The sequence below is a fragment of the Cherax quadricarinatus genome, chromosome 84 (genome assembly GCF_038502225.1).
Source record: "Cherax quadricarinatus isolate ZL_2023a chromosome 84, ASM3850222v1, whole genome shotgun sequence".
Classification (NCBI taxonomy): Eukaryota; Metazoa; Arthropoda; class Malacostraca; order Decapoda; family Parastacidae; genus Cherax; species Cherax quadricarinatus.
The window spans coordinates 3,203,604-3,221,517 of NC_091375.1; the positions used below are offsets into that span (position 1 = coordinate 3,203,604).

The following is a 17,914-nucleotide window of genomic DNA, read 5'->3' on the forward strand; positions in this document are numbered from 1 at the left end:
ACTGAGTATCTGGTAACTTAGTAATATCAGCAAGTGCCTAATAGTAATAGGCTATTACTCCACTCCAACAATCACTGTATTCAATTATTGAGAAGGAGATGCACCGGAGAGTAATACATACATAGTATTTCAATATATGATACATTACTGTCATTGTGGAAGCCATGTGGCAGATGTTGCAAATGTATGGAATAGGTGGTAGGTAACTAAAAAAAAAAAAAAAAGCATTTTTATGCAGAAAGTGAGGGTCAGGTTAGGGTATATAGGACAGAGGGGAGGACTATTTGCCAGTGGGGTTGAAGTGTGGGAATTAAAAGATAGTAAGGGGTCATTAAGAATATAACACAGAGGGGTGAAGAGAGGTTGCTAAGTCTGCATGGGCATTTAATAAAGAGGATGGAGAGGGACAGATGAATGAACAGGATGTATTAATCTGGGTTGGAAGGTAGAAATAGGGGGTCATCCTAGGAATGGATGGAGGAAGGGGATAAATGAGGCTTTGAGTTTTATGTGCTTGAGCATCTAGCACCCTTGTGTGAGCACGTTAATGGAGACGAGTGGTTTTTAATGGACATGTTGAAGTATGAGCAAAGTAGCATTTATGAAGAGATTCAGGAAAACCAGTTAGCTGGACTTGAGTCCTGGAGGCGAGATGGGCGGGAGTACAGATGCTGCAGGTTGGAAGGTAATCTGAACTGTGATGCTGCCACACTTCTCTTAAAATAGTGACTGAATGAACAACAGAAAATGTGTTTTTTATTTTGGGTTACCCTACCTAGATGGGAGATGGCCATAAAAAATTAATAAATTAAACCCTACCATGTTATAATTTGAGTCATAATTCATGTATGGGGCATTTGTGCTGACATATAGGTTCTGATCTCTCACCCAACATAATTACCCTAAAGAAATACTGTGTGCAATAAGATCACAGTAAACAGGTGATATCACAATATGCAGAACCACCACTGTGAAATACTGTATAATGCATTACTACATTTGCAGACAAACTAAGTAGATTTTGTTCAGCAGCATATAAATGTGAACAAGTGTGTAAATAGGAGCAAGGGGCTAGTAACCCCTTCTCCTGTATACATTACTCAAGTTACAAAGAGAAACTTTAGTTTTTCCTTTTAGACCACCCTGCCTTGGTGGGATAGGGCTAGTTTGATGAAAAAAAAAAAAAAAAGTGTGTAAATAAAACAATATACTGGAAAAAAGTCTCATAATGGAAAACAGGTCCAACAATAGAAGTTTATATGGAAAAATGTTTGTAAAATAGTCTTTAAACTATATAATAATTTAACCATATGCAAATTGAATCCATGAAAATGCAATTTAGTTACAACTGAAAAAATAGCCATGTTCCATACAACACACTCCAGTTTTTCCTTGCTCTCAGTCCACCATTAAAAATATTTTTATATATTAGATAATAAAATCCGCTCTTTATTAGTATTAAATTAAAAACTATTACTACTCTCACCTTCCTGTAATTAAACTTGATTGCTTCTTATTTCTCAGGTGCTGCATCACCTTTATGGGTTTAGTACTTCTTTGTGAATTTAATATTAATCCAGAACTTGCCAGCAAGAAAACCTTTAAACTTCTTGGAACAAAGAGATCATTCATTCATACTACTGTGCATGATACTTCTATAAGACCCTCCATACACACTAATTCTGACCTGAAACTCTTCTTGGCTCCTGAGATCCAAGAAGAGGCAGTATATATAGTATATGCTACAAGTATTGGAAACTTAAAATATTATATGTACTACAAATCAGCCACTAGACATGACAACACAAGCATAGCTTTGCTCCAGTCATAAAAAAAAAAGGTAAACTATATTTACTGACCTCAATTTCCATCTGTTTTTCACTAAGAGCTTTTTTGGTAGCACCAAGATCTGATTCGAGTCTTCCTTTCGAGTCATCGAGGAGTGTAGCTCGCTGCTCACATGCACGTAGTTTCTCCTTCATATCGGTGTTTTCCATTTCTATTCTGCCAACACTATTTTTCAGTTTCTGTACACGATCCTGTTGGTAAACATAAAAAATGGGCTACTACTCTATCAACTATATTGTCTTATTAGTTATATGCATTTTTCAGTGATGGTTGATGAATTGTTAAACACCATAATTACAACTCTCTCTCTACTTGCAACAACTTTTTTTTTAACGTGTTGGCCGTCTCCCACCGAGGAAGGGTGACCCGAAAAAGAAACTTTCACTATCATTCACACTATCACTGTCATACCAGAGGAACACAGATACAACGGTTTAGATGTCACTCCAAACAGCCAATATCCCAAACCCCTCCTTAAAAGTGCAGGCATTATACTTTCCACCTCCTGGACTCAAGTCCAAATATCTCTCATATAAAACCCTAAGGCGCATATTGTTAACTAACACTGAATACCTCTTAACATAGGAGGTGTTGTGCAGCAGAAAAGAATAAGTGCCACTATAGCCAAAATCCAGGTTAGAACCAATCGATTCATTAATGTTTTATCTGTGGGATTGTGCAGACACTGTCTTCCTCAGAGCTCCATAACAAAGTATGGTAATTTAAACTTCAATGCTCTGATCTCCTTCATGCCTGCATATTTTCTAGATTGCTTGGATTTGGCATTATTATTTTTTTCTGCTGCACAATGCCTCATATATTTACAGATACCTTACAGTATAAGCAAAGGATTCAAATATTGTATTTTCAAAAACCCTTGTTAGAATGAAAATACATGTAGTACAAATTTATAACCCACTTTATCTAATAACGAACTCAAACATTGTCAAATACAAGGCGAACCATTATATATTGTCATTTATCTCTATAAATATTCATTTCTCTAGCTAATTTTATCCCATGCTAATATTTTTTTCATTCATGCTTGCTTTTTTTGCACGCGCACGCACGCGCACATGCACGCGCACACACACACGCACGCGTGCACACACACACACGCACATGCACACACATTCATTCATTTATGAAAATGTTCACATCTCACACAATTTTATATTCCATCACATGCACCAGAATCTGCTTCATAAACTATATACATACAGTAATACATTATCAATGCACATTTACTGCACTTAATTCCCACTTTTTTAATATCATAATACCAAACTTTACTTTTTCATAAGTAATACATCATTATGACTGAATACCTACTTTTTACCAGTTGCATTTTCCCTACCTTCATTAGTAACTTTTCTTTAGCCTATGTTCTGAACAACCCTTGTCTAGCTAAGTTTTTGATACTCTAAAATAAACATGCATTATGAAACAGGAGAATTAATATTTGTAAGAAACTTACTGTCAGAGTGCTCTTGTCATGCTCCAGATCAGCCATTTTGCGACGAGTATTGCTCAGCTCTTCATTCAGGGTACGAATTTCACTCTCCTTGCGTCGAAGAGCATCCTCCTAAAGTGTAAAAACAACAATCATTACAAGACAAAATTTATTCTATTTATTCAGGAAATAAAAACTATGCAAATACAAATTTTATTTCCAAAAGTACAAAGCATTTTTATAGTTTTAGGAGTTACAACAGTCTGGCTGCTCATAGGTCATTAGGCCACAATTAGATTTAGATTTAAATTAGTCAAACAAAACTCACCTGTTGGCTGGCATTTGATACAGCTTTGTTGAGTTTATCATCAGCATATCTTTTCTTTTCTTCCAGTTCTGACAGAGTTCGAGTTACATCTCTCAGTCTAGCTTCTGACTTCTGGTGTGACTCCTGGAGTTCCGAGAGCTGCCGCTCAAGACTCGTTACCCGAGCCACAGCGTCATCCTGATAATTGTATATATTCATAAACGAACATTTTACTTTCATAATCTAAAGAAAAGATTTAGACATTAGTGATGAATAAGACAGCTGTCTGAGCCATCCCTTCTAATATGGGATTTATACAACATTTGTTTTATGTTTTTGTCTACAACAACTTAGAAATTACAATGATAGCAATAGTGGCCCATTAAGTAGTAGTAGTGCCCTGTGGCAACATATGTACTGTATATGTATGTATTTTTGCTTCATAATTATGCAAATCAATTTGAAATTAAATGTTTCTACTTTTACATTAAACCTTTTTTTTTTTTTTTTTTTCAACAAGTCGGTCGTCTCCCACCGAGGCAGGGTGACCCAAAAAAAAGAAAGAAAATCCCCAAAAAGAAAATACTTTCATCATCATTCAACACTTTCACCACACTCGCACATTATCACTGTTTTTGCAGAGGCGCTTAGAATACAACAGTTTAGAAGCATATACGTATAAAGATACACAACATATCCCTCCAAACTGCCAATATCCCAAACCACTCCTTTAAAGTGCAGGCATTGTACTTCCCATTTCCAGGACTCAAGTCCGACTATATGAAAATAACCGGTTTCCCTGAATCCCTTCACTAAATATTACCCTGCTCACACTCCAACAGATCGTCAGGTCCCAAGTACCATTCGTCTCCATTCACTCCTATCTAACACACTCACGCATGCTTGCTGGAAGTCCAAGCCCCTTGCCCACAAAACCTCCTTTACCCCCTCTCTCCAACCCTTTCGAGGACGACCTATACCCCGCCTTCCTTCCCCTATAGATTTATATGCTTTCCATGTCATTCTACTTTGATCCATTCTCTCTAAATGACCAAACCACCTCAACAACCCCTCTTCTGCCCTCTGACTAATACTTTTATTAACTCCACACCTTTTCCTAATTTCCACACTCCGAATTTTCTGCATAATATTTACATCACACACTGCCCTTAAACAGGACATCTCCACTGCCTCCAACCGTCTCCTCGCTGCTGCATTTACCACCCAAGCTTCACACCCATATAAGAGTGTTGGTACTACTATACTTTCATACATTCCCTTCTTTGCCTCCATAGATAACGTTTTTTGACTCCACATATACCTCAACGCACCACTCACCTTTTTTCCCTCATCAATTCTATGATTAACCTCATCCTTCATAAATCCATCCGCCGACACGTCAACTCCCAAGTATCTGAAAACATTCACTTCTTCCATACTCCTCCTCCTCCTATCCAATTTTTCTTTATCTAAATCATTTGACACCCTCATCACCTTACTCTTTTCTATGTTCACTTTCAACTTTCTACGTTTACACACATTCCCAAACTCATCCACTAACCTTTGCAATTTTTCTTTAGAATCTCCCATAAGCACAGTATCATCAGCAAAAAGTAACTGTGTCAATTCCCATTTTGAATATGATTCCCCAAAATTTAATCCCACCCCTCTCCTGAACACCCTAGCATTTACTTCCTTTACAACCCCATCTATAAATATATTAAACAACCATGGTGACATTACACATCCCTGTCTAAGACCTACTTTTACCGGGAAGTAGTCTCCCTCTCTTCTACACACCCTAACCTGAGCCTCACTATCCTCATACAAACTCTTTACAGCATTTAATAACTTACCACCTATTCCATATACTTGCAACATCTGCCACATTGCTCCTCTATCCACTCTATCATATGCCTTTTCTAAATCCATAAATGCAATAAAAACTTCCCTACCTTTATCTAAATACTGTTCACATATATGCTTCAATGTAAACACTTGATCTACACATCCCCTACCCACTCTGAAACCTCCCTGCTCATCCGCAATCCTACATTCTGTCTTACCTCTAATTCTTTCAATTATAACCCTACCGTATACTTTTCCTGGTATACTCAGTAAACTTATTCCTCTATAATTTTTAGTCTCTTTTGTCCCCTTTCCCTTTATATAAAGGGACTATACATGCTCTCTGCCAATCCCTAGGTACCTTCCCCTCTTTCATACATTTATTAAACAAAAGTACCAACCACTCCAACACTATATCCCCCCCTGCTTTTAACATTTCTGTCATGATCCCATCAGTTCCAGCTGCTTTACCCCCTTTCATTTTACGTAATGCCTCACGTACCCCCCCCACACTTACATTCTGCTCTTCTTCACTCCTAAAAGATGGTATACCTCCCTGACCAGTGCATGAAATTACTGCCTCTGTTTCTTCCTTAACATTTAAAAGTTCCTCAAAATATTCTCGCCATCTACCTAATACATATAAAGCAGACCATTTGGGATGCCTGGTCAACTGCCCTATATAGATTTATGCTAATATACCAATGAACACAAGTGAGAAAATCTTGGAAAATATTTAGTGACTTTTTTTTGTGTTTAACAATATTTTACTGCATGTAAACTACATTTTTTATACTGCACAAGGAAACAAAAGGTTTGTTTTGTTTGTTTAAGAACTATTCCTGTGTGTCTAGCCAAACCTGTTATTTTTATATTTTTTACCTCCAAAATAATGTTATGATATATCTGATGTCCTCAATGTTTTTGGAATTCTTGCATATTTCATAATTGCCTGGACCATTATTTATGGTAGACTATAAAAGAAATTGTGACCTTCATGGAAAAAAAAAAAAAGGTTCTGCACAGTTCTTCAAAATCAGAAAATATGCACTCGTGCTATGACAAAATTTAAAGGCATCTGCATACAAAACCTGACTTTACACAAATATTTCAGAGAGAGTCTGAAACATCACCATGTGTTTGTATCTCCTTCACAGATGGGGAGGATTAAGAGTTTACTTAAGGCTGTTTGAAATGCTTTATGGAACATTTCAATGATGGGTGATTTTCAAATGTGATTATTAGTGGTTTTTTCTTGGTGCCTGATTTCTTTTGGCTTGGCCAATACCTCTAAATTTAAAACTAAATGGAAAGTTTTGCTCAAATCTATTTTCATTCTTTTTATTACTTCTTACAAAATTGAATATGAATGCAATTTGTATATCTAAAGACAAGTAACCTCTGAAATTTGAAACAAGTCCTAATTTGAATTTTTTTTTATTAAAAGGACATAAATTTACATTATTCGCCTGGTCATAGACTGGGCTGCAGAGGTGTTGACCCGTGAATCACCATCTAGATATACTCCAGGTGTGGGATCTCTAGAAACAATCCCTGTGCATTTGGCAAGTTGACTCTCCAAGAATTTATTAAATAAAAATGCATGGAGACAAAGCAAAACTTTATTAAATAGATAAAGCTCTCACTGAGTGAGAGCCTTATCAAGTTATAGTAACCTGATAAGGCTCTCACTGAACAAACCATTAATTTTTTAATCAATGCTTCCTCTAGGTCTTTTTATTTACTACATGTCATTTTCTTATCAAAGAAATCCTTTATTTAATGACAAATCAAAGAAATCCTTTATTTAATGACAAAACTTGATCTCCATGCAGAAGTGGAGAAGCCATGTGTGTCATAAGAAGTGACTAAAATGCTGGGAGCAAGGGGCTAGTAACCCCTTCTGTATAAATTACTAAATGCAAAAAGAAGAAAAACTTTTATTCCTTCTTTTTCAGGTCAGCTTGCTTCAGTAGGAGATGGCCAGTGTGCTGAAAACAACAAAATAATTGATTGGTCAATAAACTGACGGACTGACATTCAAAATGTTACCCTTTCTAGCTCCACTTGATTCATCTGGGTCATGAGAGCTCTTAGTTCATGACGTACAATTTCAGGGTCAATTTCTGCTACATTAACTTTTTCGGGTGATCCAAGAGCTTCAACTGATGCATGTATATCACTGTGGCTACCAGACAGTTCGAAACCTGTGGGTGAAAATGTATTACTCTGATGAATATAGAGCACATTGAGCATCTGTGAAATAAACCAACAAAATAAATGCATAATGTATTTTTAAAGCTATTGTTGCTAGAAAAATTAATACTGAAAAAAAAAAAAGAAAATACCACGGGTGGGGTTTGAACCCGCGATCAGAGAGTCAAAACTCCAGACCGTCGCGCTAGCCGCTTGACCAGCTAGCTTCAATAAGATTCATCCAACTAGGTATATTTCTACACCATAGGAAGGTTAGCATATGCACCACTGTGACCACATATGCATTTGTGGTCACAGTGGTGCATATGCTAACCTTCTCATGGTGTAGAAATATACCTAGTTGGATGAATTTTACTGAAGCTAGCTGGCCATGTGGCTAACGCGACGGCCTGAGTTTTGAGACTCTCTGACCGCGGGTTCAAACCCCACCCGTGGTATGGATTATTTGCAATCGTGTCATTACGATTTTGTGGATCAGTTAAAGTTAATACTGTATACAGCTAAAGGCAATTCAGGTGTATCTTTAATTTTACTCCAGGCTTCAGTGGTATACTGAGGTATGGTACAATCTACAAAGCTTCAGCACATATATACATGTACTATAGTGGATTATTTGAATATGTAAACAACCCTCATATACATAGCTCAAATTTAAAAAGATTTGTTAATTACAAAGCAATACTAAGAACTATTAAATTAAACTTGGCGTATGACAAAATTCACAAAGCATATACAATACATTATCTGCCGCTTTTTGCTTTACACAATTACATTTTTCACATTTCACCTTTATTAAATAAAAAACAAATTGTATAAAGATTTAAAGTGTATATATATGTTCTTATTGAGTGTGAAATGGAAACCTGTAATTGTTTTATATGATGGTAGGACTGCTGGTGTCTTTTTCCCTGTCTCAAACATGTGGGATAAAGGTAGATCTTGCTACTTCTACTTACACTTAGGTCACACTACACGTGCATGTACACGCAAATATATTTACACACCCATCTGAGTTTTCTTCTATTTTTTTTTAATAGTTCTTGTTTTTCTGTATTTCCGCTTATCTCCATGGGGAAGCGGAAGAGAATTCTTCCTGCACGAGCCATGCACGTCATAAGAGGCGACTAAAAGGCCAGTAACCCCTTCTCCTGTATAAATTACTAAGTTTAATAAGAAAAGCTTTAGTTTTTCTTTTTAGGTCACCCTGCCTTGGTGGGATACAGCCAGTGTGTTAAAAAAAATGTGTTCTTAACCCTTTCAGGGTCCAAGGCCCAAATCTGGAGTCATGCACCAGTGTCCAAGAATTTTCAAAAAAAAATTTGTTATTTTTTCTTATGAAATCGTAGAGAATCTTTTTGTGAAGGTAATAAAACAAAAAGTACGAAATTTGGTGGAAAATTGACGAAATTATGCTCTCGCGAATTTTGATGTGTCAGCGATATTTATGAATCGGCGATTTTGCCGACTTTGACTCCCATTTTAGGCCAATTACATTATTCCAATCAACCAAATTCTTAGCTATTTCACTAGTATTACTTCTATTCTATCGATTGAGCACAAGAAATTGCCAAGTCAACTGTTTCAACTACAAAATAAAGTGATCGGAAATTGTTAATTTGGCCAATTTAACACAAAGTTCAAAATATTCCAATTTCAAAATAGGGTCCAGAATAAACAATGTAGGTATTCCTGGCACTAAACTAACATTTCCTCTGTTCATTAGTTATGTTTTGAGGCTTTACAAATAAATTCCATTTTGAATTTTTATTCAAATAATGAATTTTTATTCACACCAAAAAATAGAAGATTCACTGTTATGCAATATTGTAATAATTGTATAAATATCATCACCACATTTGTGAATGTATATTAGACCCACCAGCTGGCATGTATAAGACGTGTGAGGTCGTTTGTTTACTCTTGAACATCGGCAAAAATTTAACATTTCCGCCACTTTGAGCTCAGTTTGAAGCCATTTCCAGTGCTAACACCAATCAAAATTATCTCTATTTCTATGATATGTCTTCCATTCTATCAAATGAGACTAAGAAATCACAAATACAACTATAAAAAACATACGAAAAAACACTGCAAATTCGCTGTTTTAATCGAAAATCACGGTCTCAGTTTTTTTTCTCTCATTATACACAGTGTGCTGCAGGATCTGTTTTATGTGGTGCACACATACCACATAGATGTATTCTCTCATATCTAGGCCCAAATGTACCACTCACAGTTTATCAGAGTGAGCTGAGCTCATGGCGTAGATCTACGGTTTGGACACTCACCGTAAAGCCGTAGATCTACGGGACGGACCCTGAAAGGGTTAATGACGTATGAATTAACAGTAAACATCTTTTTTATAAACTGAGAGAAGGTTGGCCTTAACCAGAAAAATAAGAGAACACCAGCAATTGTCCTTGCAGTCTAACTTCAGCTTTTCACATTTTTTCATACACTGCCAAACAAAACTTGGAAAAACAACTGATATCTTCCCATACCACCTAAAGCCACTGTTCAACACCCCTTGGCAACATCACCTGAACATTCCCTTTACCTTGGGAAAAGCTCACCAACTCCTTCCACCATCCACAGACAGCTTCCAAGGAGGGAAGGGGGAACCAAGTAGCAGCCTGAACTGTCAGCTTGGTTGAATGAAGACAATGGGGGATCAGCCCCTAGAGGTGATGAGTGGCTAAACCCGACACAATAAAAGCAACAGGTGCCCAACCACCATCAACAGCAGCTACCTGTAGCTAACTGGCAGAGAACTTGCTCAAAACTGAAGGGACCCAAATTCAATTCTCACACAGAGTGGAACATATAGGTTTCTCCTTACACCTGCTGCCCCTGTTCACATAACAGCAAAGTGATATCAGGATACTCATTGACTCTAGTAGGTCATGTTCAGGTGAGCTAGCACTCTTAGATAGGGCTAAGATTTAAAATGAGCTGAAGTAGGATAATAGCTCCTAAGAATATTATTTCCAAGATACCCTTGGGAAGCCTTCTTATTGATCTATGCAAACCCCATTTTTTGCTGTCAGTCATGTATGCTAGGGTAGCAAACATCAGCATGGGTTTCAGAAATTTAAATAAATATTTCTCCAAGTCATTCTTCACCATATACATGTATGTACAAAAACCTTCAGTATGCAACACAAGTGTGTATTCTAACAAGTAGGCTTATGTAGAAGAAGCATCAAGAAACTTGGTTACAAATAATTTCAATATTAACCATGTATGCTGTACCACTGACATAAGCAACATGTGCAGCACAGACTGCAGGTAACACCTGAGGAGTTCAAGTGCTAAAATTTTCATAAACAAAGAAATCATCAACATTAGTAAGAAATATATATGTGACAACCATTAAATACCTTGACACCATCAAAGAGAATCCAAGACACTTCAACACTGCATCACCACTGGGAAACTCATTTTAGTTGTCACAACATAAGACCTGTACATCTAATCCATGTTTGTGGTGTGTCTAGAATGTACCATCTGAATCTGACTTCACCTCACCTGGATCATTAGCACCTAGCCCTCTATATCTCTAACAACACTAATACTGCCTTTACAAGCAAAACATTGCAGATAAAGTTGATTCCATATTACTTAGTTCACCCAAATTATTGGCCATTACAATTAAGAGGAAGTTTATTTATGGAGTTAAAATACTCATGCATGAATGCTTATTTTTATTTCACTCTATAACCATGTTTGTGTATTAAGAAATTTAAGAAGCATCTTCATAAGTGTCACTACATTATGCAATAATGTACACATTTTTAACTCATAAAGAAAGATGATTAAGTTTAGAAGTTTTCACTCATTTTAATTGTTTTCTGAATCAAAACAATACTTAAAAGAATATTTTATTTTATTATTGTTTTGATTCAGAAAACAATTAAAATGAGTGAAAACTTCTAAACTTAATCATCTTTCTTTATGAGTTAAAAATGTGTACATTATTGCATAATGTAGTGACACTTATGAAGATGCTTCTTAAATTTCTTAATACACAAACATGGTTAAGACAAAGCTTGAAAGTTAAGATTAGAGTACTCTATTATACTCAATTGTAGTTTACTTGCATAAGCAATTATGTATTTAGTACAAAGTTTGTGTTATTACACTTTATAGTGTATTTTATAAGCTACCAGTATTTACGGTTCTCACCAAGCACACTAATTCAGTGACAAAAAATTTAAAGTACACTTTACACTGCCAGAACTTGGACCACCAGCTGGCATGTCTGTCACTGACTAATGCGTAAGCTTAATATACCAACCAATCTTGGTGCCCTTCCTGCTCCGTAGCACAGGTGACGATGGTGGCACATCCTGGTACATGCGAGTCACCGTGCGTAGGGAAGTATACACATTCTGCAACTTTCTCTCCAGGTGTTCTCGGGTGGTTTCCAGGTTGCCCAGCTGCTGTTCAAGGGCTTCCACATGGCCCTCTTCACGGGATAATTTCACCTACAAAATGTACAAGTTTAAAATCCATTACTGCAAAAGATGTAGGAAATTACTTAGACACTGAAAAGATACTTGAGGATTAACTTAATTTTTTAAATTTTATGAGACTATAGGAACAAGCTACAAGCACAGCTATGTTCATGTAACTACAAGTAATCAATTACCACACTAAAACTGTTCATTTTGGAATGAACATGAAAATATGATATTCATTTCCTTACAACAGCATCAAGAGTAAAGGTAATTTTTACAGGATATTACATCTAGTAATGATGAAAGCACAGTACTTATAATTCACAGAGACAAATTTGTGTGAATGTTTTCATAAGCGAGATCTGGAAGACCAGACAAAATCTTTTTTTTAAATGCAAGCCTGAAAATATCAAATATTCAAAATTTTAAGAATGTAATGATCAAACTATACCTTCAGGTTGCTGATTTGTTGGTTGGCATTATTGAGGTAATTCTCGAGGTTCTTCTTCTCATCATTCAACTTGCGTTCATTTGCACGAGATTCCTCAAGACTGAAAAAAAAAAAAGGTCAAACATGAATAAATTCTGCTGTAAAAACACCAATGATATTAAATAAAAATTCATGTAAAGCACAAAATATTATAGTCTGCTTTTGTGTGTGTGTGAATTAGAGAAACCTCTTCCAAGAATATTTAACCAAAGGAGGATCATACATACTTTCCTATTCTCATAAATGCTAACACTCAAAAAGAATGAATTCGCTTCATAACTCAAAGTTTACAATTATCTCTGCATTTGAGATGATTATCTTTGCATTTGGGACAATTATCTTTGCATCTGGGTTATGATACACAAAATTCTGTATATAAAAATATAAAGTGCACCCAACTCTGCATCTTTGGCAGGATTTATTCCTGAAAAAAATGAAGGATTTCACAATGGCAGGTCAATATAACAGCAATACTGTACCACTCTAAGAACAACGCTTTTTAGAATTGCCTCTCTTCTATACCACTAAAGGACATCACTACATTGCTACTTTGAGCTCTGTATATTTCCTTTTGCCTTTATAGTGGATATATTTTTCTACAGCTGTACACCAAGAACAACCAAATGGAAGATGTCATTCATCAACACTCTGGTAGAAGATAAGTGCCAATTTTATTCCTCTTGTTTATATAAGATTTTAGTCATGACAGTGGCCAGTCCATAGTCTATGTTCCAGTAACTGGCCTTAATGTATCTTACGAGTCTGTAAGATAGCTAGAGACATTATGCTTATGATTATTTTTACTATTATTACACTCATAGGGGGATGAGAGAAACTCATAGGGTGGAGAGAGAAACCCATAGGGTTCATACAAGACCTGGGGAAATAGAAGGCAATCAGGTTCAATCCAAGGGAGTGAAGGTTTATGACTGATCATTCAGTGGCTTCTAAGTATTGTGTATTTATTAAATTATCAGCAGCTGTAGTACTCCTTAGCCAGGAGAATTTTAGATCAGTAAGATTATGGGAATCTTAGTGGATTAAGCCCATCCTTCACTAGGCTTAGTTTAGATGAAGGTGAATTTTATTTAGTAGAACCAGCTTCCACCTTTCCCTGTTGCAATCCTCCCACCTATAACTGGTCACTGCCAGAAAGGTGAGGCTTACTGTGATAATATCAGTACACAGTAGCATGTTTAAAGGTTCAAATTAACTGATGTTGCCTAAGAGGGTTTATTTCTTTACCAGGATCACAGGGCACTGGAAATTTGGTCTCTAAACATTTGGAAGCTTTGGAATGTGGCCTATTTGATATCTAGACCTATTTACCTCCCCTAATGTGATGTACCTTGATGCCAAAGAAGAGCTCTTGATCCAGGGAATTGGATCTAACCTCAACACTCCTGAAGAATCAGGAGTGCGGAGATTAGAAGATAAGTAGGGGTTTCCAAAAGTTTAATTCAGAAGGCTAGCTAAGGAGGGATTGTTGAGGGGTACATAACTCTGGAGAGGTAGGAAGGGAAAATAGGGGTCTTCCAGGAAAAGTTGGAGGGAGAGGAAAGCTTTAAAGGAGGTTTTGAGTGCTGAGTGCAAGGGGTTTGAACATTCAACAGGCTTGTGTGAGAACATATTATCAGAGTGGAGACCAGCAGTTTTAATGATTTGACATGCAGTTTGAGTGTGAACAGAGTGGAGTTACAACAGTGGTGGTTTCATACAAAAGGCAAAATTTTTTGTGCCTGATACCTTCTGCTGAAAGACTGAAGTTTGAACTCAAAGATTTATCAAATAAGGAAGCTTCACTTTTCTATTCATTCAATGTACACATGAAGCTGATACAAGTGTGATGTTTCCCATACAAACTAGGCATGATTTGGAAAAGTACATAGGATTTTTATTTCTTTGAATGCATCTTTAATTATAAAATAGGAATCTACAACAAAATAAATTTCACTTTATGTGATCTTGCTTACACGGATTTTGTGCAATGCATCTGTCATCAAATGAGTGATGCTTGTATTGCACCTGCAAAAATTCTGCGACTGATATCCTGCAACAACATTCTTCTTATTTCAACGCACCGGCTGTACCCCATTTACAAAGGATGGCCCAAGAGGAAACATGAAAGTTTCTCCTTTAAAATTTAGTAGTACATATGGGAGAAGGGGTTACAAGCCTCTTGCTCCCGGCATTTTAGTCGCCTCTTATGACATGTATGGCCTACGGAGGAAGAATTCTGTTCCACTTTCCCATGGAGATCAGTGGAAATAAACAAGAACAATAACTAGTAATAAATTAGAAGAAAACCCAGAGGGGCAGTTTGGAGGGATATGTTGTGTATCTCTATACGTATATGCTTCTAAACTGTTGTATTCTGAGCACCTCTGCAAAAGCAGTGATAATGTGTGAGTGTGGTGAAAGTGTTGAATGATGATGAAAGTATTTTCTTTTTGGGGATTTTCTTTCTTTTTTTTGGGTCACCCTGCCTCGGTGGGAGACGGCCGACTTGTTGGAAAAAAAAAAAACATACATGTGCAGTGTGACCTAAATGTAAGTAGAAATGGCAAGATGTACCTGATACTTGCATGTTTTTTTTGTTTTTTTCAACAAACCGGCTGTATCCCACCGAGGCAGGGTGGCCCAAAAAGAAAAACGAAGGCTCCTCTTTTTAAATTTAGTAATATATACAGGAGAAGGGGTTACTAGCTCCTTGCTCCCGGCATTTTAGTTGCCTCTTACAACACGCATGGCTTACGGTGGAAGAATTCTGTTCCACTTCCCCATGGAGATAACAGGAAATAAACAAGAACAAGTAAGAAAATAGAAGAAAACCCAGAGGGGTGTGTGTATATATATATATATATGCTTGTACATGTATGTGTAGTGTGACCTATGTGTAAGTAGTAGTAGCAAGACGTACCTGAAATCTTGCACGTTTATGAGGCAGAAAAATGGACACCAGCAATCCTACCATCATGTAAAACAATTACAGGCTTTTGTTTTACTCTCACTTGGCAGGACGGTAGTACCTCCCTGGGTGGTTGCTGTCTACTAACTTACTACCTCCATGCAACAATATAACATGTATTAAAGAATGATTATACATTTACCTGCTGGCCAGTTCCTGCTCCTTAGCTGCATGGTGATCTTCAAGCTCAGTGAGTCTTCGCTCTAGAAGAGCCAATTCTGTTTGAAGATTATCTCGTTCTCGTTCATATTCTGCTACCTGAGAAATGCACATTGCATTTAGCATATGCTTTAAATATTCACATTATAAATTTTTTTTAGTAGCCATTCGTTTATTAAAAATTAGATCATTATGCCACTTTTTTTTTTTAAATAACTGACATATTTAATAACTAGTACCTAACATTATACAATAATTAGATTAAAGAATTTTTTGTTACAAAAAATTAATAAAATCCAGAATAACTGAGACCAATCAACCTCCAGATTTCCAATTTTCCCAGTTTTCAAAAACTAGAGCACACAGAGAGCTAAAATGTTACTCTGACTAACTTTATTAACATTGCTTTATTTATATATTATTTTTTTTGTACTTTAAAACTGTATTATTTGTTTATTAACACATTGGCTGTTTCCCACCAAGGTAGGGTTGCCCAAGAAAGAAAAACTTTCATCAACATTCACTCCATCACTGTCTTGCCAGAGACATGCTTACATTACAGTTATAAAACTGCAACATTAACATCCTTCCTTCAGAGTGCCAGCACTGTACATCCCATCTCCAGGAATGAAGTCTGGCCTGCCAGTTTCCCTGATTCCCTTCATAAGTATTACCTTGCTTACACTCCAACAGCACATTAAGTCCTAAAAACCATTTGTCTCCATTTGCTCCTATCTCACACGCTTGCTGGAAGTCCAAGCCCCTCAAACACAAAATTCTGTATATAGAAATATAAAGTGCACCCAACTCTGCATCTTTGGCAGGATTTATTCCTGAAAAAAATGGTTGATTTCACAATGGCAGGTCAATATAACAGCAATACTGTACCACCATCTAGGATTCCACCCGAAAACAGTCAGCTAATACCCAGGTACTTATTTACTGCTGGGAGAGAAATTGGGATAACTGGTGTCAAGAAACTTGCTCAATACATCTTTACCTGCCCCCATGATTGAACCCAGGTCTTTTTAATTATATTTAATATAATAATGACCAAAAGGGTATATAAAGTTGGGGTGGAAGGCAGGAGGGGTGGGGGTGGGGGGTCATCCCAGGAGAGGTTGGAGTAGGGAAAGAGGAGGCTTTGAGTGCTAGGGGCTTGACCATCTAGAAGGCTTGTATGAATTTTATAGCTTGACATTATGTTGGAGTGTGAGCAGGCTAACATTTATGAAAGGATTCAGAGAAACAAGTTTGCCAGATTTGAGTTCTGGAGGTGGGAAGTTTAGTGCCTGTACTCTGGAGGGGTGGTGATGTTTCAGTTTGCAGTGTCATCTTAACTGTGATATCTGCACACTTCTGGCAAGAACTATTGAACGAGGATGAATGTATCCTTTTTTTCCGTGTCATCCTGCCTTGATCGGAGATGGCCAGTGTACTAAAAAATATTATTGTTGATATTATTATGGTTATCAATATTATTACTATTACAGTACTATACTGTTATGCTTAAGTGTTTCCTCACAAAGTCAAGGTGGCTAAAGAAATCCAAATTACATAAAAACCTTAAAAATATTAACAGCTTTCCTATTATAGTGACCTACAAAAGAAGCTGCTTGCCTTGGTTTTAAGTTTGGAAGCCTCTTTTCTGCTTTCATTATGGCGGTCTTCTTCTGATGACAGCCGCAGCCGGAGATTTTCTAGTTCTTGAGATTTGCCAAGCAATTCTGTCTCTAACAGCTTTAAAGAAACAATTTAAATAATTATAAGATTATGATGAAATATAAAAAAAAATGATAGGGAATGTCCCTTATCAAAAATAAAATTTTTGAAATACATAAAGCAGAATTAATAGTATTTTATAAGCCTTCAAAAATCCTATAAAAATTGCTCTTACATATAATGGCATTTTTATCATATCTTGATCAATTCCATCATTTGAAAATACACCAGTAAGGTATAAATCAGGAAGTACACTTTAATGAACTGTGACTACAAAGTATTTTCAAGATGGATAACATATGTTTAGGACTTCATATAAAACATTACAGTGGTAGTTAAGAAAAATGGCGAGTGGTGCATTGAGGTATATGTGGAGACAAAAAACGTTATCTATGGAGGCAAAGAAGGGAATGTATGAAAGTATAGTGGTACCAACACTCTT

General features: G+C 36.5%; 2 protein-coding genes across 9 annotated transcripts in view; one reads left to right on the top strand and one right to left on the bottom strand.

The window, feature by feature from the left end:
* LOC138855181 (uncharacterized) overlaps positions 1–17,914 on the top strand; it is a 204,225-nt gene that overhangs the window by 136,643 nt on the left and 49,668 nt on the right. Inside the window, exon 5 of one of the 3 annotated variants that reach the window (XM_070102951.1) lies at positions 3,696–3,831. The exons of the other annotated variants lie outside the window; for them this stretch is intronic. Within the exon in view, the coding sequence (XP_069959052.1) occupies positions 3,696–3,701 (6 nt within the window). The 3' untranslated portion in view covers positions 3,702–3,831. Of the gene's footprint in view, positions 1–3,695; positions 3,832–17,914 lie in introns of those variants that run through there. 3 annotated transcript variants of the gene reach the window in all.
* The window catches only part of LOC128704241 (rootletin), a 504,072-nt gene that overhangs the window by 38,326 nt on the left and 447,832 nt on the right, over positions 1–17,914 (bottom strand). For all 6 annotated transcript variants that reach the window (XM_070102946.1, XM_070102947.1, XM_070102942.1 and 3 more), the window contains exons 25-32: positions 17,371–17,490; positions 15,734–15,849; positions 12,585–12,684; positions 11,971–12,160; positions 7,509–7,663; positions 3,630–3,806; positions 3,326–3,433; positions 1,860–2,039 (exon numbers count right to left, since the gene is read on the bottom strand). In XM_070102946.1, coding sequence (XP_069959047.1) covers positions 1,860–2,039; positions 3,326–3,433; positions 3,630–3,806; positions 7,509–7,663; positions 11,971–12,160; positions 12,585–12,684; positions 15,734–15,849; positions 17,371–17,490 — 1,146 coding nt within the window. The remainder of the gene's footprint in view (positions 1–1,859; positions 2,040–3,325; positions 3,434–3,629; positions 3,807–7,508; positions 7,664–11,970; positions 12,161–12,584; positions 12,685–15,733; positions 15,850–17,370; positions 17,491–17,914) is intronic.